The 26,037-nt window shown below is 43.7% G+C and overlaps 1 protein-coding gene and 2 pseudogenes across 2 annotated transcripts; 1 reads left to right on the top strand and 2 right to left on the bottom strand.

Annotated features, from left to right (window-relative positions):
* Window positions 1–1,549: 1,549 nt before the first annotated feature.
* LOC123104222 (putative disease resistance protein RGA3) lies at window positions 1,550–7,003 on the bottom strand (annotated as a pseudogene).
* Window positions 7,004–14,713: 7,710 nt separating this feature from the next.
* LOC123104223 (uncharacterized) lies at window positions 14,714–16,122 on the top strand. 2 transcript variants are annotated; one of them, XM_044525989.1, is made up of 5 exons: window positions 14,714–14,846; window positions 15,060–15,199; window positions 15,323–15,376; window positions 15,507–15,576; window positions 15,713–16,122. In XM_044525989.1, the coding sequence occupies exons 2-5, from the start codon at window positions 15,146–15,148 to the stop codon at window positions 15,760–15,762; spliced, it is 228 nt and encodes a 75-aa protein (XP_044381924.1). In that variant the 5' UTR covers window positions 14,714–14,846; window positions 15,060–15,145; the 3' UTR covers window positions 15,763–16,122. The 2 variants fall into 2 exon arrangements, with proteins under 2 accessions (XP_044381924.1, XP_044381923.1); XM_044525988.1 differs by having other exon boundaries at window positions 15,041–15,199.
* A 441-nt stretch (window positions 16,123–16,563) lies between these two features.
* Window positions 16,564–23,974, bottom strand: LOC123104224 (putative disease resistance RPP13-like protein 1; annotated as a pseudogene).
* Between the last annotated feature and the right edge of the window lie 2,063 nt (window positions 23,975–26,037).

Raw genomic sequence — 26,037 nt, 5'->3', positions numbered from 1 at the left:
CGAGTGTGAGACAAATCATTTCTTTCTGAATATGGAGACTGGATATGGGACTGTAGTCACAATAGACCCATTATGAAGGTGATGCGATGATTTGGTTGAGCTAATTAAGCTGACCTACTGCTTGCTCGAGTCTTTCTGAACCGATTATGCAGCGACAGGATTATGGATCCAGGGGCATGTGTCAGCGAAGAGTCTGTGCATCAGTTTATAGGCTATGTGGTAGCTTGTCATGTCTATCAGCCAGAGCATGTACTCGCAGTCTTGTATAGGGGAGAGGCCACTCTGCTCTCTCCACTGTTCTGCTGTAAGCATATCTCTGTGATGAGCACTAGTTTCGGCCCTGAAGGTTTTTGAGAAGAAAGAGGATTTCATTTTTCTTTTGTGGCTTTTTCAGGTTCTTCTTTGCCTGTCAATAGATAGAATCCTATGATGTTTGTTTTTTCTTTACTTGGATTTGCAGCAAGAGGAAGCATGAGAAGGATGGGGAGTTCTTCTAGTTGTGACGTTATGGAAGATTTTGACTCAATCTTTAAAAATCTTGCCATCGTAGTTTTTTTTTTGACCCAAGAACCGTAGAATAACTTTTCCATGGTATTTTTCTATTATAAAATAAATATGTACTATCCAATAGGAGGAAAAACAAAAAGGAAGAGCAAATAAAGAAAGACAACAATCTATCCAATACCAACTCTAGGAAACATTTGGGGGATAAAGAAAAGAGGACTAACATTTGGCTCTGCTCTTGGAAACACCTCCTGTCATCCATCTTCGGAAAGGCTCTGAAGTGTCTACTGCCTATGCTTGGGAATAGCTTGAAATCCAGTAGTGCTGCCTGTCGATGGCTGCCTGCAAGCCAAAATGTTTATGTCATTTCCCTGTGAAGCTGTACTGCAAGAGTAAAAGTGAGCTTGCTTTTTTTTGCAAGAGTAAAAGTGAGCTTGCTAGTGGCATGAGTAACGAACTGCAAAGCTGGCTGGCAGTGTGAGTCTTACACCTGTGAGTGAAGCTGTCTCGGTAAACTATTGTGTTGTTCCTGAATAAGAGATGCATGAGTGCTGGGGAAGAGTAAGATCTGCTGAGCTTTAGCACATGATTTTTTTGGACTAACGAGTCGTGTGTGAGTGAAGGAGGACGCATCAACGAGAGATATCCTATTTTAAGGAGGGCGGTATTCAAATCAGGGAAATGATCCTTTCATCTATTGATTTCATAGACATTCATTTTTCTTTTATTGTCTGTATGATTTTGATTTTCAAAAGCTCCTCAGAGTTCTGCCGAAAGAGATGAAATCGTACATTTGTCTCTCTGCAAACTGGGCTGACCAACTTGCAGCTCTGTGTTGTGTTTCTTTGACAGGTTAGTTCTGACGTATGCGTGTATAAGCAGCGAACATGCATTCAGTTACGCTGTTTCAATAGTATTAACATACTGAACTCTGTAGTGTTAAATTGATAGCATCTTTAAATGTATCAAATCAAAGGCATCATGAATTCATGATACAAGCGCTGCCTTGTCAGCTAAACTATCAACTACATGTGCAACTCAGGGCTGAAGACATTATCACTTTAACATAACGAAAGCATTCTTCCAAACATAGAAACGGTAATCCAGCAACGTGTAAAAGTTACAAGGAAGCATTCTTCTGAAATGGTAGCACACCAACATCTAACAAGTTGATGAGGTTCATGAACAGCATTTCGCAGAAAAAAAATAAGGTTGTCAAGAAATGCGCATTTGCCGCCGAAAATAAACTCGGGACGACAAACCACCGTCAATAGCAGAACGCAAACAAATGCACCGACATTAGGCTAACAAGTTGAGACTCCTCACTGACACATGCCCCTGCATCCTCCTTTGATGCATAGAAGGTTCGGAAAATGGTCAAGCAAGCAGTGTGTCGACATAACTCACTCATTGCACCTTCAAAATGGGGCTATTTTTTATTACCGGTGAGCATGCAGGCGGGTTAATTGCCTTGCCTGAAGCCTGAACATAGAACGGAGATGAGCAGGAACTTGTCCTGTCGGAGGAGACAGGGTCAGAATGCACGTCCTCTGGCAAGGCTATCCCAAATTTCTGACGGAGGGAGATACAAGTTCGATCAATCCTAGCAAATTTGCCTGGTCCGATTACCGAATTCCTGTCCGAACATCTCCGGATATTTCTTCTGAATGCAGTCAAGGAGCTGAAAAATAATCATCTTGTTTTTAGTTCAGAACATGTGGTGAATAATAGATAGAGAGGGAAAAAAGCAGGTTACCTGTCCAACTTTCAGATTTCTGATATGGCAGCAAAATAGTAGGTAGGCATTTCCGACATGGAAGCATAAATCCCCAGTTTGTTTTCTGAAATCCCAGCAACTGGAGCAGAGAGGTACTGATTATTGAGACATCAAAATCAAGATGACCACATGGGTATGAGGTTCTGATTATCAACTGACCTCCCAGCGTTCATCTATCTTCTGCGTGCGGCTAAGAAACCTGAGAAACAATCACCTTTTTTTTAATTCAAAACATGAGACGGATAATGAACAGCGAAAAGCATGTTTACTTTTTTGGAGCTTTCATTTTATTTTATATGACAGCGAAAATACTAGGCTTTTCCAGCAGCATGAATCCCCTTTTCGGACCCAACGAGTGGAGAACAAAATATTGAGATTGCGAGTATGAGACGCCATTATCATGACCGCGTGAGGACGAGGTTCTGAAGTGAAACCGAACCTGTTCACATCACAAGAAAAATACGTTAAGCATTTTCCCTCCCAACCAAATATAATAACTAATGTAATAGGTGATCCAGGACAGGGATGGCCTGGGCAATCCCTCCAGTAGCATATAGGTATTTAGTCCCAAAACAAACTGGGCATGTATGGTAGAAGTATACCTTAGAAAGTTACTCAGCGATCAGTTCACATAGCACCCATCAATTTCGACCTCTAGCTTGCTTGTTGCAAGTGATCTGCATCCTTCTGATAACTCGTCGCTGCAGTCGTAGATCTCCAGTTTTTCCAGTGAAGGTGGAAGGCCCTCCTTCGGAAGCCCTGAGATGCTATTACAACATGTGATCTTCAACGTATTGAGGGAATGGAGGCCATGCAGGCCTGCAGGAAGATATACGAGATCCTCACATTCAACAAAGCAGAGCTCTTGCAGGGACCTAAGGAGCAGAAGCGCTCTCTCTTGCTCATCTGTTAGCCTCGTTGATTCCAATTCAATAAGCATTAGGCTTCGGAGGCAGGTGAGGCCCTTGCAGAATGACGTGTTAAGGGGAGACAAATCATGGACCTCGAGACTTTCCAGTGCAGGGAATAACTCATAGCTATGACTTGAAATTCCCTCAATTGGCTCATAACTCTCCAATGGGGTAAGGGAAACCAAGGCAGGGGAATAGAGTATTTTCAAATGCTTGAGGTTCACGAGGGATCGCAAGCCCTCTAGTGAGACGAGTGAACTGCAGTACTGAATTTCCAAATGTTCCAGTGCCGTGCACGAATGTAGCTGTAGAGATTCCATGCTTGAGTTCACAAGTAATACCAAAGACCTGAGTGTTCCAAGCACCTGTGTGCCCTCTATAGCGACGAGCAGATGACAATTTTCAACTTCCAATTCTTCTAACGCCGTACAGGAATCCACCTGTAAATATTCCAAACTTCATTTAATTCCAATTTTCTAAGGCACGTGGGATTTCCCACAAAGCAGGGCCGCATTGTCTTTTGGGGACAACCAGTCCAAACAAGTTGATCGAGTGATTGTGGGAGGAGACATCTTCCCTCCTCTTGGGCATCTTCATCAAGGGAGGTAAATCCAACCAAATCTTCCCTACTCCCCTCAAATATTAGATGAGGGCATTTACCAATGGTTATCTTTGTGAGATTCAGCGGAATGTGCACGACTCCGTCAGCATCTGAGCTTGGCCATGCATCATTTACATATCCTGATGACGAAGCCTTGGAAGCTGACATAAAGTTTGATTGGACCTTTCCTTCCTCTTCTATCTTTAGCTATTTCAACTGCGGACATTCATATAAAGTCAATTCCTTCAGGGCCGGTGAATGCCGCAGCATCAGAGATAGCCACTTCCCTGTTATTCCACAATCTCTAATATAAAGACTTTCAAGAGATGGGAGAGCATCCTCATTTGCAGGCACAACATCTGAAGATAAAAGTTCTCTGCAGTACTCTATTTTCAAACTCTTTAAAGAGATGAGTTGACTTAAACCTTTGAATGAAATAGATGTCATGCTTTTGCCCGACAATATCTCCAAGTATTTTCTCATCGACTGCCATCATCTCACTTGGAAGTCCATATCCATAAAGCTTTAATGTTTCCATGGAAAGTCCCTCCATTGACATAATTGTTGAAACACTAGTGATTATTAGTTTAGAAAGTGTTGCTGAAGGCGGAAGAGGGGTCTGTACTTGCAAACGAGGACAACCGACCATAATGAGTTTCCTCAGGCTGGGCATCGGTGACTTAAGCTCTGTTTCGTAGTTATAACCTTTCTGTAAGAAATCAAACACCTCAAGTGCAGAGCAACTCCAGATCTCCAGCAACCTTAAACTAGACTTTATATTCCCCACAGAAGTACAGGAACATATTTGTAAATCTGGCATTCGATCTAAAACCAGTTCCTCCAATGGTGGAACTAATACTACTCTTACTCTCCGCATGTTGCTCAACTTCAACCTTTTAAGAAACCGAAGCATTTCTAGAGATGGAAGTATTATCCATTCTCTGCAATCCTCTAGATGAACCATATGCAATGAATTAAAGAAAACAACATCCAATACTTGAAGATGGAAGAACTTGCTCAAAACACGAGGCAAAGCCTTCTGCTCAGTATGACCATCCTGAATTTTTAGATACCGAAGATGTGTAGGATTTGCCAAGCTACACAGAAAAGAATTAAAATCAGGAGATGTTGCAAACATTTGCAGCAGACGCAGATTATGTGCTTCTTCAAAGACATCTTGGAATGCTTTGAAGAAAAAGGAGTCATATTCCCCAATTAACACTAATGTTCTCAGTTTTCTCACTGATGCGACTATACTTTGCAATGAAAGTTCAAACCACTCAATACAAGGTATATTCCCAGTCTGATCATCCCTCTGATATATAAAATCGGTTATTATGGACAAATGGTGTACAGTTGGCAAAATTTCATTGCATTGCAAACCATCCAAAGCTGCACACTCTGTTCTTGAAACTAGCCTTGCAAAATCATGCATCAGGCCGCAAATGGCATAGTAAGTTTGACATTGAAGTTCAACCTGCTCAAACAAGCCCCGGTTCACCAAGTCAGTAAGATAGTACCGTCCCATATCCTCCAAACTCTTATTTGAATGATCACGATTCACAAATCCCTGTGAAATCCAAACATGAACTAGCTCCTCAGCAAGAAATGGATATTTGTAGGGCAATATAGAACAATATGAGAAGCATTGCCCTACAGGGTAGGGCAACTCATCATAGGAAAGCTTTAAGGCAGACATAATACCACCAGTGTGTTGTAGGGATTTCTAATCTTCAGTGTTTAGAATGTTACTCCAATGATCCACAGTAAGATGATCTTTTAGTAGTACCCCAACAGTTTGTGCTGCTAATGGGTTTCCTTTCAACCATCCTGCTATTTTCTGTCCTAAATCACTTAGACTTTCTTTCTCTTTGTAATTCTCATCACCAAATGCACATGTTTTGAACATTGGCCAAAAATCACCATTTTTCAAACCATCCAAGTTAATTGGTCCAGTTGTACCTCTCTTTTTGGCAACAAACGGTTTTCTTGTTGTCAGAACTATCATATTGCCAGTTGCACCATCAGAACTGAACGGAGCTAACAATTTGTTCCATCGGCCATCATCCATGCCTTCCCAGAGATCATCTAAAATAAGTAGAACCCTCTTTGATTTAATATGATCCTTCAAGACCTCCCGAAGCTTGGAAAAGCTGCATATGCCATCATGTGTTTCTTGGGAGACGTGATCTAACATCTCTCTTGTGAGTCTCATTTCATCAAATTTATTAGACACCCAAATCCATATCTTGTGATCAAATTGGCTTTCCACAGCTGGATCATTGTATACAAGCTGAGCAAGAGCTGTCTTCCCAACTCCTCCGATGCCTACAATAGGCAGAACAGTTAAACCGACAGTTGCTTTGTGTTCTTTTATCAGTGATTTGATGGATCTCTTCTCTTCGTCTCTCCCATACACTTTCCCTTGAACAAGACTGGCTGTTCTTCTGCATGGATCTGAGATTGTACTCTGACAGGCATTTGAAATTGCACCACCGGACCCAAGTATGTTGAGAAGCCTTGTGATAGCCTCTCGTCCATCTTGCAGCTGACAAGTAATGTCATGTATCCTTTCGGAAAATTCGTCCTTGTTCCACCCGTTTGGGTTAGTTGTGGTGATGTGTGTTGACTCCTGACCGGTTCTCATCCTTCCTCTGCTGAACGAATTGCCAGTTGCAATGGGCATAGGAACTATAGTAGCATCAGTGGTGCTGAAATAAGAAATAGATCATGGATTGGCAGTGACAACCTTGATACGCTCTTAAGCTGATGCACAAAAGAAGAGACTAATAAACTGATATCGATCTCAAGCACAGCTTCGAATTAATTCGTAACGACGGGAGCCTGCGAACCCCCCCCAAAGGGATCCCCTTCCCCCTCCCGCGTCGCTCCCGCGAGCGCCGAGGGGGGGGAACCCTAGCCGCCGGCCCAGGGCCCCCCTTCCCCTCCTCCTTTCCTCGCCGCCGCCACGGTGAGCTGACGGGCAAAGCCCGGCCAGCATCAGCGGCGGCAGGGCGTTCTCCTTCCCCTGCTCGGTTCCTGGTGGCGCGGGCCGTCGGAGTCGGGCGGCGGCGTGGCGCGGGCACGGGGCGTGAAGGCACGGTGGCAGCAGCTGGCGGCGGAGGCGCGGACTGCTTGCAGCCGTGCGGAGGGGCTGTGGGTGTTGGGGGCGGCGCGCGGTTCCTCCTCTCGGTCGGGGTGGTTCGGATCTGGCGCGCGGGCTCGCGGCTCTGCTTCCGATGGCGGCTGGGCTGGGCCTTGGCGCGCGTGGAGGCGGGGTCTGGGCCTTCTCTGCCTGGCCCCCTGGTGGTGGTGCCCCTGCGGTCCTCCGGTCAGGTCCGGCCAGCCCTAGTCTGGTTTCCCAGCCCTGTGGACCTCGAGACTTTCCAGTGCATGGAATAACTCATAGTTGTGGCTTGAAATTCCCTCAATTGGCCCATAACTCTCCGATGAGGTAAGGGAGCCCAAGGCAGGGGCCGAGTATTTCCAAATGCTTAAGGTTCAGGAGGGATCGCAAGCCCTCTAATGAGACGAGCGAACCGCGGTAATGAATTTCCAAACATTCCAACGTCATGCACCAATGCAGTTGTAGAGATTCCATGCTTGAGTTCACAAATAATACCAAAGACCCGAGGGATCCAAGCGATCGTATGCCCTCTATAGCGACAACAAATGGCAATTTTCAATTGCCAGTTCTTCTAACGACGTACAGGAATCCATCTGTAGGTATGCCAAACTTCCTTCAATCACTTCTAATTTTCTGCGCGTGAGGTTCCCCACAAAACAGGGTCATAGTGTTTTTTTGGGGATAATATCCAACCAAGTTGATCAAGTGATTACGGGAGGAGACATCTTCCCCTCTCTTAGGCATCTTCATCAAGGGAGATAAATCCAACCAAGTCTTCACTAGTCCCGTCAAATATTAGATGAGGGCATTTACCAATGGTTATCTTTGTGAGATTCAACGGGGTGTGCACAACTCCGTCTACATCTGACCTTGGCCATGCACCATCTACATATCAAGATGACGAAGCCTCGGAAGCTGAGATAAAGTTTGATTGAACCTTTCCTTCCTCTTCTGTCTTTAGTTGTTTCAACTGCGGGCAGCCATATAAAGTCAATTCATTCAGGGCGTGTGAATGTCATAAATAAGAGATAGCCACTTCCTATTATTCAACAATCTCTAATACAAAGACTTTCAAGAGCAGCCACATTTGCAGTTATCATGTCTTCATGGGTCTGCTCTCGCACAACATGTGATGAGAAAAGTTCTTGTAGTACTCTATTTCAAACTCTTTAAAGAGATGAGCTGACTTAAACCTATGAATGAAATAGATATCATGCTTTTGCACAACAATATCTCCAAGTATTTTATATCCTTAATATTATCGAACGCTAACATTTTGTCATCAAGTGCCATCATCTCACTCGGAAGTCCATATCCATAAAGCTTTAATGTTTCCATGGAAGATCCCCCCATTGACACAATTGTTGAAACACTAGTCTTATTAGTTTAGAATATGTGGCTAAAGGCCGAGGGGGTTATGTACTTGCAAATGAGGACAACCGACCATAATGAGCTGGCAAGGGCTGGGAAACCATGACTTATGTTCAATTTCGTAGTTACAATCTTTCTGAAATAGATCAAACACCTCAAGTGCAGAGAAACTCCAAATCTCCAACACACGTAAACTAGACTTCATCACCCCCACAGAAGTACAGGAACATCTCCGTAAATCTGGCATTCCATCTAAACCAGCTCTTCCAATGACGGAACCATGATTTCTCTTACTCTATGCATGTTGCTCAACTTCAATCTTTGAAGAGACCGAAGCATTTCCAGAGATGGAAGTATTCTCCATTCTTCGCAATCCTCTAGATGAACCGTATGCAATGACTTAAAGAAACCAACATCCAGAACTTGAAGATAGAAAAACCTAATCAGGACATATGGCAAAGCCAGTAGGACCATCCTGAATTTTTAGATACCGAAGATGTGTACGATTTGCCAAGATACACATAAAGGAATTGAAACCAGGAGATACTGAAGACATTTGCAGTAGACATAGATTATGTTCTTTTTGAAAGACATATTGGAATGGTTTGAAGAAAAGGAGTCATATTCCCCCATTAACATGAATGTCCTCAACTTTCTCACTGATGCGACTATATTTTGCAAAAAGAATTCAAATTTCTCACTACGAGGTATATTCCTAATCGGATCATCCCTCCGATATACAGAATTAGTTATTATAGGCAAATGGTGTATTGTTGGCAAAGTTTCATCGCATTGCAAACCACCCAGAGTTGCACTCTGTTCATTTCATTGCATTGCAAACACCCAGTATGAAAGTTTGTGATGAATGGAATCAATATGTTGGCATCGTATCTACAACGACGATCCAAACTTTAGGCTCAAAGCGAGTTAAAACATATAATATTTGTACTAAACTTTCCTACTTACTTTGATTTATTATAGAAAATTATAAAGTTAACTATTATATTGTATATAGCCACAATTAATGATAACATGTTTTGATATGAATTTCTAACATCTACCATTGAAATATACACCACACACGCACCATACTAAATGTAAATTGTATCATGTAGCCACAAAGTTTTTTTTCCAAATAATTTCTCTTAAAATTTAAGTTGATCCCATTAAACCCTAAAAATAGAAATGAATGAAATCTCATATTGTCATCGATTATTATATGAAATTCGCGTCAAATTATAGTGTATGTATGTGCGTTATGGTGCATATTTTAATATTCTTAAATATCTCGAGATAGATATATAAATCATACAATTTTACAAATATCCCAAGAGTGGTTTCTGGTCTACTAGCCACACACAAATAGAATATAGTATATAATGTTTTTATGAGGAGATCTAATAGCTGGCATGATGCTTTAGCTGTGATCAAATGTGGTTTACATGTTCATGTTGGTTCAATACTATGTTGGACAAGTTGTGTCTGAATTGAGTTTGATATTGAAATGAGATCGATTTTAACAAAGCACATACAAAATTGTAAGTGCATTTAGTCCCTAATGATATTTTGGTGTCGATGATAATGTGGTTAGTGAGACCAGTGTTGGTTATTAAGTTTATCTCAGGACATTGGTCTCTCGATGAGTTTATATGAAGTTGGTTGACCCCCACTTCAAAAAGAAAATGGGTGATGATTCTTCCGAAGACTCGAAGGTTTTTTTTGAGGAGTCATAGGATAACCGTACTATTAAGAGGAGTTGAGGTGATTGCATAATAATGGGGATCATGCAAACTATATATACCCTAATAATATAACTGCATGAACATTTTCTAAAAGTTGTGTGAACATTATTTTACACTGCATAAACATTTTTAAAATTCACGATGACCATTTAAAAAATAGCTAATAAAATATATTTAGTGTATTTCAAAATATAAACAAAAATACAAAAGAACCAAAAAGGAAAATCAGAGAAAGCAACTAACAATCAAGTGAAGCAACACGGTACTGGTCCAGCCCAATAGCTCGTCACTTGAGGAGAGGGATGCTCGCATTGGCAAATCCTATTTCTTTTTCTTTTTTGAGGGATCAAAATCCTATTTTTGCCCGCACACATCGAATGGATATGGGTAGGCCCACTTTGGCATTTGCTAACCTGCTGGAGATTCTTTTTGGTTTTCCGTTGTTGTTTTTTTTCCTACTATTTCATTAGTTGCATTGCAGCAATGTTTTTTTTTCTATTGTGGCCTGTGTTTCATTTTTTTTTCATGTTGTTTCGTTTGTGGTGTCATTCCAGGGTCTTTTTTTTAGTTTTTTTGCTGTGGATTTTGTTTCCCTTTTGCTAGTTTTTGTTTTTTCCTTCCAGTCCTTTCTTAATTTTTTTGCTGTTTCTTTTTTAATAAACAATGGCCAATTTCAAACATGAAGAAAATAATTTTAATACATGAAAATATTCATATTTTTATAAAACACGATGAAATGTTTTATCACATGGAGAACTTTTTAAACATAAATACAGTTAATATTTTCAAGTACATGGTGAACATTTTAATATACGAGGAAGTTTTTCTAATATATGGTGAACATTTTTAAAACATGCGTTGAGCATTTTCGAATACATTAACCATTTTTAGTATGTGTTAAATATTTTTCAAAATACACATTCATTTTGGAGTATTTATGGAATGTAGGAAACAGCAAAAAATCAAAGAAAAACGAATAAACCAAAAATAACCACTACCTAGTGTTGCCTGGCAAATTATAGCGTAGAAGCTGAATCTAGGTAGTTTTGGAGAAGCTGGGTAGTTTCAGAATACACCCTTAGGTTGGCACGTTATTGGTCAGCCCTTTGCACCTCACTTCAACCGTAGCATGTCGATTTGATGCCAATACGTGTCGACCAGGAGCTCTTGCTCGCTGCGAGCGAGACAAAGCCCCTCCTGAAAAAAAAAACTATTTGACAGTTAACCGCAGATTTTTTTAAGCCAATCTCTTGAAGCTTTATGAATTCGCCACAATGTTTAATTTATTAACTGTAGATAGTGCTCTCACATCCCCCTACGTTAGCTCTATATGGGCAGCCCATGTAGGTTTTTCCCCATCGGTTTTGGACGGCTTTTCTTCTGGTTTTCTATGACGGATTTTATTCCATTTTATTTACATTTTTTCCTAATTCTTGACTATTTTCTCCAATTCATGAACAGTTTTTAAATTTATGAACTTTTTTGAAATTAATTCATGTTTTTCAAATTGGCAAACTTTGAGAGAATTCTTGATCTTTTTTATTTTCGATTTTTAAAAATTAGTGAACATTTTTTGATTCATTTAATTTTTTCAAACACATGAAGTTTTTATAGATTTGCAAACATTGTTTTTCTAGAAACTCAATGGTCAACCAACACACAAGCCTAGTTGCTGTCTGGTTGCTGCCCTGAGAGAAAAGTGCCTGACCCGAAGCCGGACAACTGCCTGCACCTTGTTTGGTTGGCGCCTCGGCACAATTCGACCAGCCTGCCACGAGCATTTCCGGCACGTAATTAGTGGGAGCCAGGCCACCAAAATTGAGGCCTGACTCAGGCAGAGCAATCAGTGCGTGCCGCGTCGGCGCTCATTTTTCAGGCAAGTTTCTCAGGTTGTGAACAAAACAGCCCCCTAGTACACTAGAGCGGACGGAGGAGTCCGCTAGCGCAATCCAGGTGCCTCAATCGCTAGGAGGCGCTCTGTATGGTAGGTTTTTTTTCTTGTTTTTGAGGGAAATGCCCGACTTTATTAAATCTCAACAGAAAGTTTTACATAATCTGATGAATCTAGGAGCCAGACATAAAAGTAAGAACATTCTTAGCTACTCCCTTCGTCTCGGTTTACAGGGTATGCACGTCGTTTTAGGTGGAGAATTTAATTAGCTATATATGTATTATAAGTGATAAAAATATAGGTTTAGAAACTGCATCCGCTTAAGAATTTAATGATATACTTTTGGTGACATATTACTCATATTTAGTTAGTCAAATGAATAACCTAGACCTACGCACACGCCCTCTAAACCGAGACCGAGGGAGTATGTTAACCTCCCTTCGTTCATGGCAGAAATTAATATGCTCCGTCTCATTCTACATGGCCTTGATTTCTTCAATTTTTTTAGGCTCCTTGATTACTGCGTTAGCACCCCTAAGGGTTGTATGAATTTAGGCCAGGCTGTATACAAAGGTGGCCAAATGGGTTGATCTTGGTGTGCTTGCGTGATAGCCCACGTGCCCGGCTGTGGTGTCTTTCCACAGCCCGACACGTTTTATAATTGGGTCATTCCAGAACATGAGAGAGCAAACGAGCGCTTCTTCAGAAGCCTCCCAACGATTATTTGAGAGTGGGCTAAATCACGTGTCGCGTTCTGGACGCTCCTATCAGATTTTATTCTTTTTATTTTACGCACACGTTTTCGGTTTTTAAATGTTTTTTTTTTTTTGGTTTTTCACCGGTCCTCCTTCGAGCGCTTCTTCGGGAGCCTCCCAACGATCACTTGAGAGTGGGCTAAGTCACGTGTCGCGCTCTGTATGCTCCTATCAGATTTTATTCTTTTTATTTTACGCACACGTTTTCGGCTTTTTAAACGATTTTTTTCATGTTTTTTATTTTTTTGTTTTTCACCGGTCCTCCTTAGCTTTTGGGGCATTTTTTCTTCGTGAGAGGCACGATTTTGCTTCCGTAAGAGGCACGGTTGTGCTTTCATGCCGTGCCTCTCGAAAACGAAAAAGGAACACGTTTTTTGTTTTTTCTCTAGAGGCACGGTTTAGGGTACACATTTTCTATATTTGTTCCTTCCATGAGAGGCACGGTTGTGTTTTCGCGAGGAGCACGGCCGTGCCTCTCGAAAATGAAAAAAAATGCATTTTCTGCTTTTTTTTCTTCCGCCACGACACGATTTTGCTTCCGCGAGAGGCATGGTTGTGCTTTCGCGAGAGGCACGGTTGTACTTTCGTGAGGGGCACGAAAAATGCGTTTTTTGTTTTTTTCCTTCCGTGAGAGGTACGGTTGTGTTTTCGCGAGGAGCACGGGCGTGCCTCTCGAAAATGGAAAAAACACGTTTTCTGTTTTTTTCCTTCCGCACGACACAATTTTGCTTCCGCGACCATGATTGTGCTCTCGCGAGAGACACGGTTGTGCTTTTGCAAGGGGCACGAAAAATGCGTTTTCTATTTTTTTTCCTTCCGCGATAGGCAAGGGTTAGCTTCCGCGAGAGGCACCGTGGTGCTATCGGGAGAGGCACGGCCGTGCCTTTTTTGGAAAGGGAAAAAACATGCTTCCTATTCAGTTTTTCCGTCCGATTTATTTTGTCTGGGTTTTTTCGTGAAAAAATAGTTCGTCAAAACGTGTCAACATGGAATCTAGTTTTGAAGATCTCAACACGAGGAATCTAATGGTGAAAATAGTTCGAGATTTGGACGCACGATTTAAGAGATAAAATGTTTGAATAAACAAATATATGAAAAAGGAAAACTCTCAGATTACGACAAGTGTCGCGCATGCAGTGCGCGACTAGTCGCAAATTGAGGAGGTGAGAGTGATGTTTGAAAGGAGTACTTAATTAGTGATTTCGAGAAAATGGCCTACCTAGGATTGTGCCTGGGCTGGGAGGTTGGGTACGGCACGACCCATTTACTTTTCCTTTTTAAAAAAAATTCAAATACATATTAGCTCCTAAACCAGCCCAAGATCAGGGGATAAACATGCTATGAGCCAACTCGTCCGAAATCACTAATTGAGAAGTACTTCTTTCAAAGATCACTTCCACCTTCCTAGGTTGCGACAAATGAAGTACTACATGTACGTCACTTGTCGTTATCTGGTAGTTTTCCTTTTTTCCATAAATCCGTTTATTTAAAACGTTTTCTCTTTTAAGCTGTGCGTCCAAATCTGAAATCGTTTTCACCCTTGAATTCCTCATGTCTAGATCTTCAAAATCAGATATCATGTTGATAGGTTTTTAAGGACTTTTTTTCATGAAAAAACCGGAAGAAAAAGCCACACCAGGAGCACGTCTTTTTCTCCCTTTCAAAAAACCATTTCCTAGAGGCACGATCGTGCCTCTCGCGGAAGCAAATCCGTACTTCTCGCGAAAGCAAAACATTGCCTCTCGCAAAAGCAAAATCGTGCCTCTCGCAAAAGCAAAACCATCACTCTCGTGGAAAGAAAAAAAGAAAGTGCATTTTTTTTCGTTTCCGAGAGACACGGTCATGCCTCTCACGGAAGAAAAAACAAGAAAATGTGTTTTTTCTCACAGTTTGTTTTTCGATTTTTTTGTCGAAAAGCTAAGAAAATCGGTAGAAAACCGAAAACCCGAAAAAAAACCAAAAAACGAAAGGGCTGTGCCTTGCCTGGCCCGTTTAGGCCAGGCCGGGCCATCTGGTCAGGTTTGGGAGTATATGGGCCGTTAATCAGCGGCGACACGCACCATCGTCCTCCGCTCTCACGGTCTCTTTGGTCCCATCCCTTGTTTCCCCGGTCGCCGTGCCGCCGTCGTCCTCCGCCCTCCCGTCTCCGCCGGACGCCACTCGTCAGGTCTTCCTCTCCCTCTCTAGAACCCTCTCCATCTCCCCCCCTCTTCCTTCTCATAGCCGCAGCCGGGCGGGCCTAGCTCGCTTCTGGATCGGCCGTGGGTTCGCTGGGGGGTGGAGTGGCTTTGGAATCCCACTAGATTCAATTTTTGCGGCGGCGTGGTTTCAGCGCTAATTTAAGAGTTCCGTATGAACCAGATTCGTTTCGTTCGTTTAGGCATCGCTAGCTGCTGCTCATTTGCGGTCGTCTGACTGAGGTGTCCTGAAGCGGAGCCGGACCTCCAGCTCCGGCACCGGCGAGACATGGCTGCGGCGGCGAAGGAGGTGGACATGAAGAAGATGGAGCTTATGAAGGAGGTATTAGGGCTATCTGTCCCATGTTTCTCTACATCTTGTGCGCCTTGCGGTAATGCGGTCCTTTGGGTTTGTTCATTCGCCGATGGTAAAAGATAGATAATCTGCACGTGTTATTTGGTTCAGGTAAGAGCGCATCAAGTGGCGATCGGCGAGCTCAACAACCTGCCTCCATCCAGGGTAAGTATCTCCCTAAGTTTCTCCATGAATTTGGTGAAATACAGGCGATGGTCAATTGGGCTGATTTAGTGTGATGCATAGTAACAGCTCACGACTTACCACCTGTCTGACTTGCTGCAAAAACGCGCAGGCCGCGTACCAGAAGACCTGCAACATCTTCTTCCGCAAGGACATCAAATCCGCCGTGGCGTCCCAACAGAGTACGGTCGAGGCTCATCGGTTTTGTTGTTGTTGTTGTTGTTGGAAGTGGTGATGTTGATTGTTTTCTTCTTTTGTATGTGTTGCTCTTCATGGTGGTAACATGACACGATTCCTCCCTCTCTAATTCTTATTCAGAGCAACTTGACATTGCCAAGGGGAAGCTGCAGAAGCTGGATCAGGCATGAAGGCTCACTGCAGGAATTAGCAGCTCCACGGCACAATAAGCGCCTTTGAAGTCGCGACTTATACTGCTTCTGCTGCTTCATTCATACACCTCCGTGAATCCTCTCCAATCCAACTGTCTTAGGAATGGCAGACAACGTGTATGCAACTTATATAGTTTTCTGTGTAATAATGGTGGTGTCATTACAAGCTGGTTGCCAGTTATGATCCAGTCTCATTTCTTTCTGAATATGGAGAGTAGATACCGGACTGTAGTCAAAATAGAACCATTATATGAAGGTGATATGATGATTTGAAGTCTTTCTGAACCGATAATCCAGTGACAGCTAACAGGGTTTCATATATATATGCGTTGGCGAGGAGTCTATGCATATTTATGTCCTGCCGGATTGTTGAGTATTCAGTTCCTATGTATAGCCTGTTTGTTGCTGTTTAACTTATGTTGGCTTCCAGACAGTAATTAACCTTGGATCACTTTGGCTCATGTCATAGCTTGTCATGTATCAGCTGAGGCATGTACTCACAATCTTGGACAGGACTGGGTACAGGGGAGACGCTGCTCTGTTCTCTCAACTGACCTCAAGGTTTTTGAATAGAAAGAGGATTTTGTTAATCTTTTGTGCCATTTCAGGGCAAGTGTTGCATGACATTAACTACTTCTAGTTTGACTTTCGTCCTTCTTTGCCTGTCAATAGATATAATCCTGTAAAAAATTCAACTTGTCTATCCCAGGAGATCATGAAATTCAAAACCCACGCAGCGATTCATGCCCATAAGAGAGAAACAAATTGCTAGTTCTAGGAGAAACAGGAACGCCCTAAGCACTTCAATAGTAAATACGACCGAATATATGTTTGTGTGACTGTGAACTCAGAACAAAACACGCTCCACAAAACTACAACGCAAACAAATGATACAAAAGATACTCAGATGAATAGGGTTCAAGTCGGCCATCTTAAGCCAGGCACTAACCGTAATAGGTTTTACAATTATAGGAACTACCCTGCAGGTCACCGACATTCAGTGCAATAATCCTGAACATAGAATGGAGATGAACAGAAAGTCGTCTCGGCGGAAAAGACAGCTCAGGCAGGAGAAACTTGTCTTGTTGGAAAGACAAATCAGATGGCCGGGTTCAAGGTAAATGCCTAAATTCAAATTTGTTGTCTGCTGGCGGGGCCACGTGATGTGGTCTCATCATCAAACTGATCTCCCAGCATCTGTGGACCTAGCTTTTGCATCCGGTCAAGGACCTGAAAACAATCATCTCTTTTAATTCTGAACATGAGATGAATAATATATAAACAGCAGAAAGACATGATTTACCTTGTGAAGCTTTCGGTTTTTGATATGACAGAGAAACACTAGGCTTCTCCTACAGCATAAATCCCCAGTTCGATTTCCGAAATACAAACAAGTTGAGAGAACAAACATTGAGATTATGAGTGTAAGACATCGTTATCGCGACCACAGAGAATGAGGTTCTGAAGTGAAACCAAACCTGTTGATATCACAAGAAAAATGTTTTAAGCTAAGTACTGCAACAGGTGGGCCAGGACAGGGATGAGCAGATGGCAATTTTCAATTTCCAATTCTTCTAACGCCGTACAGGAATCCATCTGTAGATATTCCAAACTTCCTTCAATTACTTCTAATTTTCTGAGGCGTGTGAGATTCCGCACAAAGCAGGGTCGCAGTGTTTTTTGGGGATAATCAATCCAAACAAGTTGATCAAGTGATTGTGGGAGGAGACATCTTCCCTTCTCTTGGGCATCTTTATCAAGGGAGGTAAATCCAACCAAATCTTCCCTACTCCCATCAAATATTAGATGAGGGCATTTACCAATGGTTATCCTTATGAGATTCAGCGGAATGTGCACGACTCCGTCAACATATGAGTTTGTCCATGCATCATCTACATATCCTGATGACGAAGTCTCGGAACCTGAGATAAAGTTTGATTGAACCTTTCCTTCCTCTTCTATCTTTAGCTGTTTCAACTGCGGGCATTCATATAAAGTCAATTCCTTCAGGGCTGGTGAATGTTGCAACATCAGAGATAACAACTTCCCTGTTATTCCACAATCTCTAATACAAAGACTTTCAAGAGATGGGAGAGCAACCTCATTTGCAGTTATCTTGTCTTCATGGGTCTGCTCTGGCACAACATCTGAAGAGAAAAGTTCTCTGCAATATTCTATTTTCAAACTCTTTAAAGAGATGAGCTGACTTAAACCTTTGAATGAAATAGATGTCATGCTTTTGCAAGACAATATCTGTAAGTATTTTATATCCTTAAGATTACTGAATGCCAAAATTTTGTCATTGAGTGCCATAATCTCACTCGGAAGTCCATATCCATAAAGCTTTAATGTTTCCATGGAAAGTCCCTCCATTGACATAATTGTTGAAACACTAGTGATTATTAGTTTAGAAAGTGTGGCTGAAGGCGGAAGAGGGGTCTGTACTTGCAAACGAGGACAACCGACCACAATGAGTTTCCTCAGGCTAGGCATCGGCGACTTAAGCTCAGTTTTGTAGTTATAACCTTTCTGAAACAGATCAAACACCTCAAGTGCAGAGCAACTCCAGATCTCCAGCACCCTTAAACTAGACTTCATATCCCCCACAGAAGTACATGAACATATCTGTAAATCTGGCATTCGATCTAAAACTAATTCCTCCAATGGCGGAACTAATACTTCTCTTACTCTCTGCATGTTGCTCAGCTTCAACCTTTTAAGAAACCGAAGCATTTCCAGAGATGGAAGTATTATCCATTCTCCGCAATCCTCTAGATGAACTGTATGCAATGCATTAAAGAAAGCCACATCCAATACTTGAAGATGGAAGAACTGCTCAAAACACGAGGCAAAGCCTTCTGCTCAGTATGACCATATTGAATTTTTAGATATCGAAGATGTGTAGGATTTGCCAAGCTACACAGAAAGGAATTAAAATCAAGAGATGTTGCAGACATTTGTAGCAGACGCAGATTATTTGCTTCTTCAAAGACATCTTGGAATGCTTTGAAGAAAAAAGAGTCATATTCTCCAATTAACACCAATGTTCTCATTTTTCTCACTAATGTGACTATACTTTGCAATGAAAATTCAAACCTCTCATTACGAGGTATATTCCCAGTCTGACCATCTCTCTGATATACAAAATTGGTTATCATGGACAAATGGTGTATAGTTGGCAAAATTTCATTGCACTGCAAACCATCCAAAGCTGCACACTCTGTTCTTGAAACTAGCCTTGCAAAATCATGTATCAGGCCGCAAATAACATAGAAAGTTTGACATTCAAGTTCAACCTGCTCAAACAGGCCCCGGTTCACCAAGTCAATAAGATAGTACCGTCCCATCTCCCCCAAACTCTTACTTGAATGATCACGCTTCACAAATCCATGTGAAATCCAAAGACGAACTAGCTCCTCAGCAAGAAATCCATAACCGTAGGGGAATATAGAACAATATGAGAAGCATTGCCCTACAGGGTAGGGCAATTCATCATAGGAAAGCTTCAAGGCAGACATAATACCACCAGTGTGTTGTAGGGATTTCCAATCTTCAGTCTTCAGAATGTTATTCCAATGATCCACAGTAAGATGATGTCTTAATAGTGCCCCAACAGTTTGTGTTGCTAATGGGTTTCCTTTCAAATTTTGTGCTATTTTCTGTCCTAAGTCACCTAGACTTGCTTGCTCTTTGTAATTCTCATCACCAAATGCACATGCTTTGAACATTGACCAGAAATCAGCATTTTTCAAACCATCTAAGTTAATTGGACCAGTTGTACCTCTCTTTTTGGCAACAAACGGTTTTCTTGTTGTCAGAATTATCATATTGCCAGTTGCATCATCAGAACTGAACGGAGCTAACAATTTGTTGCATCGGCCATCATCCATGCCTTCCCAGAGATCATCTAAAATAAGTAGAACCCTCTTTGATTTAATATGATCCTTCAAGACCTCCTGAAGCTTGGAAAAGCTGCATATGCCATCATGTGTTTCTTGGGAGACGTGATCTAACATCTCTCTCGTGAGTCTCATTTCATCAAATTTATTAGACACCCAAATCCATATCTTGTGATCAAATTGGCTTTCCACAGCTGGATCATTGTATACAAGCTGAGCAAGAGCTGTCTTGCCAACTCCTCCGATGCCTACAATAGGCAGAACAGTTAAACCGACAGTTGCTTTGTGTTCTTTATCAGTGATTTGATGGATCTCTTCTCTTCATCTCTCCCATACACTTTCCCTTGAACAAGACTTGCTGTTCTTCTACATGGATCTGAGATTGTACTCTGACAGACATTTGAAATTGCACCACCGGACCCAAGTATGTTGAGAAGCCTTGTGATAGCCTCTCGTCCATCTTGCAGCTGACAAGTAATGTCTTGTATCCTTTTGGAAAATTCGTCCTTGTTCCACCCGTTTGGGTTAGCTGCGGTGATGTGTGTTGACTCCTGACCGGTTCTCATCCTTTCTCTGCTGAACGAATTGCCAGTTGCAACAGGCATAGGAACTGTAGTAGCATCAGTGGTGCTGAAATAAGAAATAGATCATGGATCGGCAGTGACAACCTTAACACGCTCTTAAGCTGATGCACAAAAGAAGGGACTAATAAAATGTGTCGGTACAAGGCATTAAACAATTTAGGTACCTTGAAGAAGGGTCACTTGCTCCACGTTTCTCGCGACAACCTTTGCTTTTGAAATGATTGCGCAAAACTAATATCCCCTTATTGGTTTCGCACATAACCTCTGTTTGACAGCTCTTACATCTTGCTCTGGCTGTTAACGTGTATTGTACCTGTGTAACTGTATGTACTTGTATTCCTAGTATATAGGATCATAGATCTCGCCCAGGCCTGCGTGCCACATCCTTCGGGCTCTCCTGTAACTACTCTAGCGCTATATATGTTGTACAATGCATGATGATTGAATGACAGACACAATTGATCGTCCTACTTGGTATCAGACTCCAGGTGCCTTCTCCATGGCTGAGAACTCCACCTCCTCTGCCACCTCTCCGGCCACTAGCTCAGCCACCTCGCCGGCAGCTCTCTCCAGCTCTTCCACCAGCGCCGGCACCACCGCCGGCACATCCCCTCCTCTCATCTTCGGCACCATCCCCTCCACCCACAGCGGATCCTCCCCCTTGCTCGGATCACAGTTTGCCCCTCTCTTTTCCCCCTCCACGGCGCCGCCGCCCTCCTTCGCCGCCGCCCCGTCCAACCATCCCATCTTCCACGACAGCATCCAGAACCATATCAAATTTCTCCTTAACCCAGACGAGCACAACTACCACAAATGGAAGTCCTTCTTCCTCCTTGTTCTCATCCGCTATGGCGTCGCTCAGATCATCGAGCAGCCCATCCCGGCCAATGCCACCGCTTTCCAGCGTGAGCTCGACGCCCATCTTGTGCTCTGGATATACTCCACTCTCGCCGATAACCTCGTCGACCACGTCGTCGGCGCTACCACCACCTATGATCTCTGGCATCGCATCCGCGATTATTTCCTGGCGAATCGTGCGGCGCGGTATATGATGCTGAACCGCCAATACCGCAACCTCAAATAGGGGGATCTCTCCGTCGCCGAGTACGCTCGTCGCATGAAGCTCCTCACCGCCGGGCTGGCCGACATCGAGCACGCCGTCACTGAAGTGGATCTCACCATTCAGTTTCTTCACGGCATCGACAAACGCCTCGACACCATCCGCGTCGTGCTCGGAGACACGGTTCCTCTACCACCGTTCGAGACAGTCTTCTCTCGCCTGAAGCTCGCCGAGGAGAACCTCGCCCAGCGCGTGGCCGACGAGCCGGCCACCATCCTCGCCGTCACTGGGGGCGGCGGCCCCTCCGGGTCAGGCGGCCCCGCTCCTCGCTCCGGTGACCGCACCGATCGCGCCATTGATCGGGGTCCCAGCTCCCCGGCTGGCCGTGCCTCCGGCACCCGTGATGGTGGTGACCGCGGTGGCCGTGGTCGTGGTCGTGGCCGCGGCCGTGGTCGCGGCGCTCCTGCACCCATGGCGTACAACCCCTACATGGGGTTCTTCGCGCCCTACGGGATGGCCATCCCGAACCCATGCCCTGGCTGGGTCCCTCCGAACGCCGCCGGCGTGCTCGGCCTACGGCCCGGGTCGCATGCCCAGGCCTACCCGATGCAGATCTCCAGCTACCCACCCACGACGCCAACCCAGCCACCTTCCTAGGATCACCTGGCCATGCTCCAGGCCGCGTGCAACGCACACGGCGTTCCCCACAGTGCCTCCGCTCCACACGAGTGGTACCTCTTTATCTTGCAACGTGATGACTCCATCGCATACCTACTTGTGTACGTTGATGACATCATACTCACCGCAAGCACTCCCCGTGCTCTCCATCACGTCATTTCCTCTCTCAAACGTGAGTTTTCCATGACCGACCTTGGAGAGCTTCATCACTTCCTTGGCATCAACGTCACACCCAACACACATGGCTTGTTTCTCTGCCAACAGCAGTATGCCCTTGAAGTTCTCGAACGTGCCAAGATGCTCAATTGCAAGCCCGTATCCACTCCCATTGATACACAATCAAAACTCTCCGCTCATGATGGCTGCCTCCTCGACAATCCCACTCTATACCGTAGCTTAGCCGGTGCCCTACAATACCTCACTCTTACTCGCCCGGACCTCTCCTATGCGGTTCAACAAGTGTGCTTATTCATGCATGCACCTCGTGATTCTCACATGCAACTTGTCAAACGCATTCTACAGTATCTTCGTGGCACCACCCACTTTGGCTTGCAGCTGTACAAGTCCTCTCCTCTCGATCTTGTGGCCTACAACGATGCCGATTGGGCCGGGTGCCCGGACACACGCAAGTCCATGTCAGGCTTCTGTGTTTTTCTCGGCCACAACTTGCTGTCTTGGTCATCCAAACGGCAAGCCACTGTCTCTCGTTCGAGCGCTGAGGCCGAGTATCGTGGCGTCGCAAACTGTGTTGCTGAGGCATGTTGGTTGCGCCAACTCTTGCATGAGCTTCGTCGCCCACCGACCCGTGCCACCATTGTCTATTGTGACAACGTTTCGGCCTCCTACATTGCATCCAATCCTGTCCAACACCAGCGCACGAAACACATCGAGATTGATCTACATTTTGTGCGTGACCGAGTGGCCCTCGGCGACATTCGTGTTCTCCACGTACCATCCAGCTCGCAGTTCGCAGATCTCTTCACCAAGGGGCTTCCATCACAGGTCTTCCACGAATTCAGAACCAGCCTCAACATCCTTCCCCATGGATTTCCGGCTGAGAGGGGGGGGGGGGGGGGGGGGGGTGTTAACGTGTATTGTACCTATGTAACTGTATGTACTTGTATTCCTAGTATATAGGATCATAGATCTCGCCCAGGCCTGCGTGCCACATCCTTCGGGCTCTCCTATAACTACTCTAGCTCTATATATGCTGTACAATGCGTGATGATTGAATGACAGACACAATTGATCGTCCTACTCTGGCACGCCCTCCGTTTTGTTCAAACTCTGTGATTTCGAAGTGATTCCATTCCTTGGATTGTAACCTGCTATTACCGCTGCTCTGTACATCGTCATCATTTTCTCTAGATCTCTCAACTTGCTGCGCTCCAGCATGTCCATCCGTTTGGAGCAGTGTCTCTAAGGCAGAAGAGAAAGTGAAGCAGACATTTAGCATAGTCGTCGTGCTCCAGGGAAAATAAATTGGAACTGCCAATTAGTAACAACTAAGCAGATACTTGGATCTAAACCGCAGTAGTAAAATTACCTGGCTCGAGCTCCTGCTTGAGCCTGTAGCCGTCGAGCTCGTCGACCACATCGTCGGCGTCGTAGAGCAGCTCCTTGAGACGAGCGAGAGATCGGGTCAGCGGCTTGTTTCCGGCCGCCCTCCCCTGCACAGCAGAAACCACCATCTCCACTGCCTCGACCTCGGCCTTGAGCGTCATGGTTTCGTTGCCAAGGCCAGCTTGGTGGATCCACCAGTCCAGCTTGCCGCCGGCTGGAAGATTTGCAAGGATGGTGTCGGCAAGCCACCCAATCGCAGGCTCCAGGGTGGGGTCTTCCACCGTCTCCATTGGCAGATCCGGCAGAGCAGTAGCAGCAAATGGAGACGACAGCAGTGGGAAGCAACGCGCAAGGAGGACACTACCTGGAAGGTTGGTGGCTGTGACTGCTTCGACCAGCATTATGGGGCTGCGTTTTCTCTCCGGCTCCGTACGTTCGCATGCTCTGCATAACAATTGTTAATCCTATCATCTTGTCAGTGCGTATCGAGTCATGGCTTCTGTAAAGCATGGCGGCATGGCTGTAAAGCCTAAGCACAATGCCAAACTAATGATGACTCCACTGTTAGAGCATCTCTAACAGATCCCGTATACCAGGCCCCGCAAAAATCGGCTTAAACGATACGGTAAAACAAAGCGTTATTTCTAATACATTGATTATTTTGATCCTTTTTTAAATAAGTGTTGAACACTTTTTAATACATTTAATATATTTTTAATCCGTGGTGAATATTTTCCAAGTACACATTCATTTTTTTGTATTCCTAATTTCTTTTATCTACAAAAGGCAGATAACAATAAAAAGCAAAGAAGAATTCATAAACCCAAAATAACCCCTTCATAGGCTTAGGTTGGCACATTACTGGTTCAGCCGTTCGCACACCGCTTCAAGCGCAATCTGTCTATTTGAGGCACATAGGCGTCAACTGCAAGCGAGCAAAGCTCCTCGCGGAAAGCACTATTTGGCACATGTTGGCTGTAGATAGGGTGGCTGGGGAAAGTCATTTTGCGCGATTCCGTCTCGTGCCGATACATCTGAGAGCATCCATTTCTGCTAAGATTCGTGCAGATGCATGGCCCATCTAGATGTATTATGTTAGTATATATTTTGTATTTTTTTCTAGTCAAATCAATGTCAGCTTTATGGGTCCAAGGTCACTTTTTGTCACACAAGGTACGCATGCAACTCTCTTCTCTCTCTCTACTCACAGAACAAATCCATAGACTTTATTTCATTGTATACAATCTAAAGCAACAATATCTTTTAAACTATAGACACATTTATGAGGCTTTTATATTTTTGGATTACTGGCACAGGGACTTTGGAACTAGACCAATTTTGGATACATCTCAAACATATTTAAATTTCGACGTTTCACATTTCACTAGAAAACCTATTTCAAGACTGTGAAACACGTTATTATAAAAATATGCAAATGTAATATATGTATTTTTTGTGAAATAAGCTAGTGAAAAATAAAAATGTAGGTTCTGAAAGTGAAAAGCAATCTGGATTGAAATGTCAACTTGTGAAACCGTTCATTTACAAATGTGAAATGGTTTTTTGTTAATAGTGAAATATGATCTTTCAAAAATGTGCAATTGAAGTACATATGATTTATCTGAAACAAGCCAGTGAAAAGTGAAATGTAAGTTTTGAAAATGAAAAACAATATAAAACTGGAATGTGAACTTGTGAAACCGATCGAAATCATTTTATTCGTAAGATTTCAGACGGGTGAAAAATGTTAAATGTGTTTCATGAATTTTAAACCATTTAAATTTCAGACGGGCAAAACCGTTGATTAAAAAAAGTCCATCCTATCAAAGCATGCAGGACCTGAGAGGCTGAAGTCTTCTGTTTCTCAGACACATCCACACCCAAACGCTCATAGGAGAAAGAGAAAACGTACGTAGAGAAGTTCCATATGTTCTTTTTAAAACTAGGATAACCCCCGTCCTCTGCTCAGGAAAATGCATGCAGCCATATATATTATTAATAGAGCAAAATCCAGCAGGCGAACAACATCAACCCGGAAAAAAGCAAAAAACAAACCCTGAAGCCATATACCTCGCGATAGTAACTCCCCAAGATCGATAATCACTAACCCTATGATACAAGACACAACATAAACGAAAAATACACAACTCCTAAGTTACACCTTCAAGAAGGAATCACCGCACGTGCGCCGATGATGGCGAGTTCACCACAAGGTTGAACTTCGGATTCTTAACCCCAAAGCTAAGCTTCAATTCACCACCTTCAGCAAGGACATGACGGAGGCGCGCGACGACATAGCCCGATCAGAGATCTTGTGTTTTCAACGGAGTGCATAAGCTCGTAGTTGAAGTTGTCTGTATCATCCGCCTTTATCCGTCTACCGACGCCTCGATAGCTGGATACCTCCGGAGGAGTCAACGGAAGACAAAGACGTCCCATACCGCATGTCTCCCGCTACTATCGCACTACC

This window comes from Triticum aestivum, chromosome 5A, assembly GCF_018294505.1.
Source record: "Triticum aestivum cultivar Chinese Spring chromosome 5A, IWGSC CS RefSeq v2.1, whole genome shotgun sequence".
In the NCBI taxonomy this organism is placed as follows: Eukaryota; Viridiplantae; Streptophyta; class Magnoliopsida; order Poales; family Poaceae; genus Triticum; species Triticum aestivum.
This window is presented reverse-complemented; position numbering and strand designations above follow the sequence as displayed.

Excerpts from the sequence above, each read along its gene's own strand:
- LOC123104223 (XM_044525989.1), top strand. The coding sequence starts at position 15,146 with ATGGCTGCGGCGGCGAAGGAGGTGGACATGAAGAAGATGGAGCTTATG. Across the intron at positions 15,377-15,506 it reads ACAACCTGCCTCCATCCAGG|GCCGCGTACCAGAAGACCTG; the intron begins GTAAGTATCTCC and ends AAAAACGCGCAG. Across the intron at positions 15,577-15,712 it reads CGCCGTGGCGTCCCAACAGA|AGCAACTTGACATTGCCAAG; the intron begins GTACGGTCGAGG and ends ATTCTTATTCAG.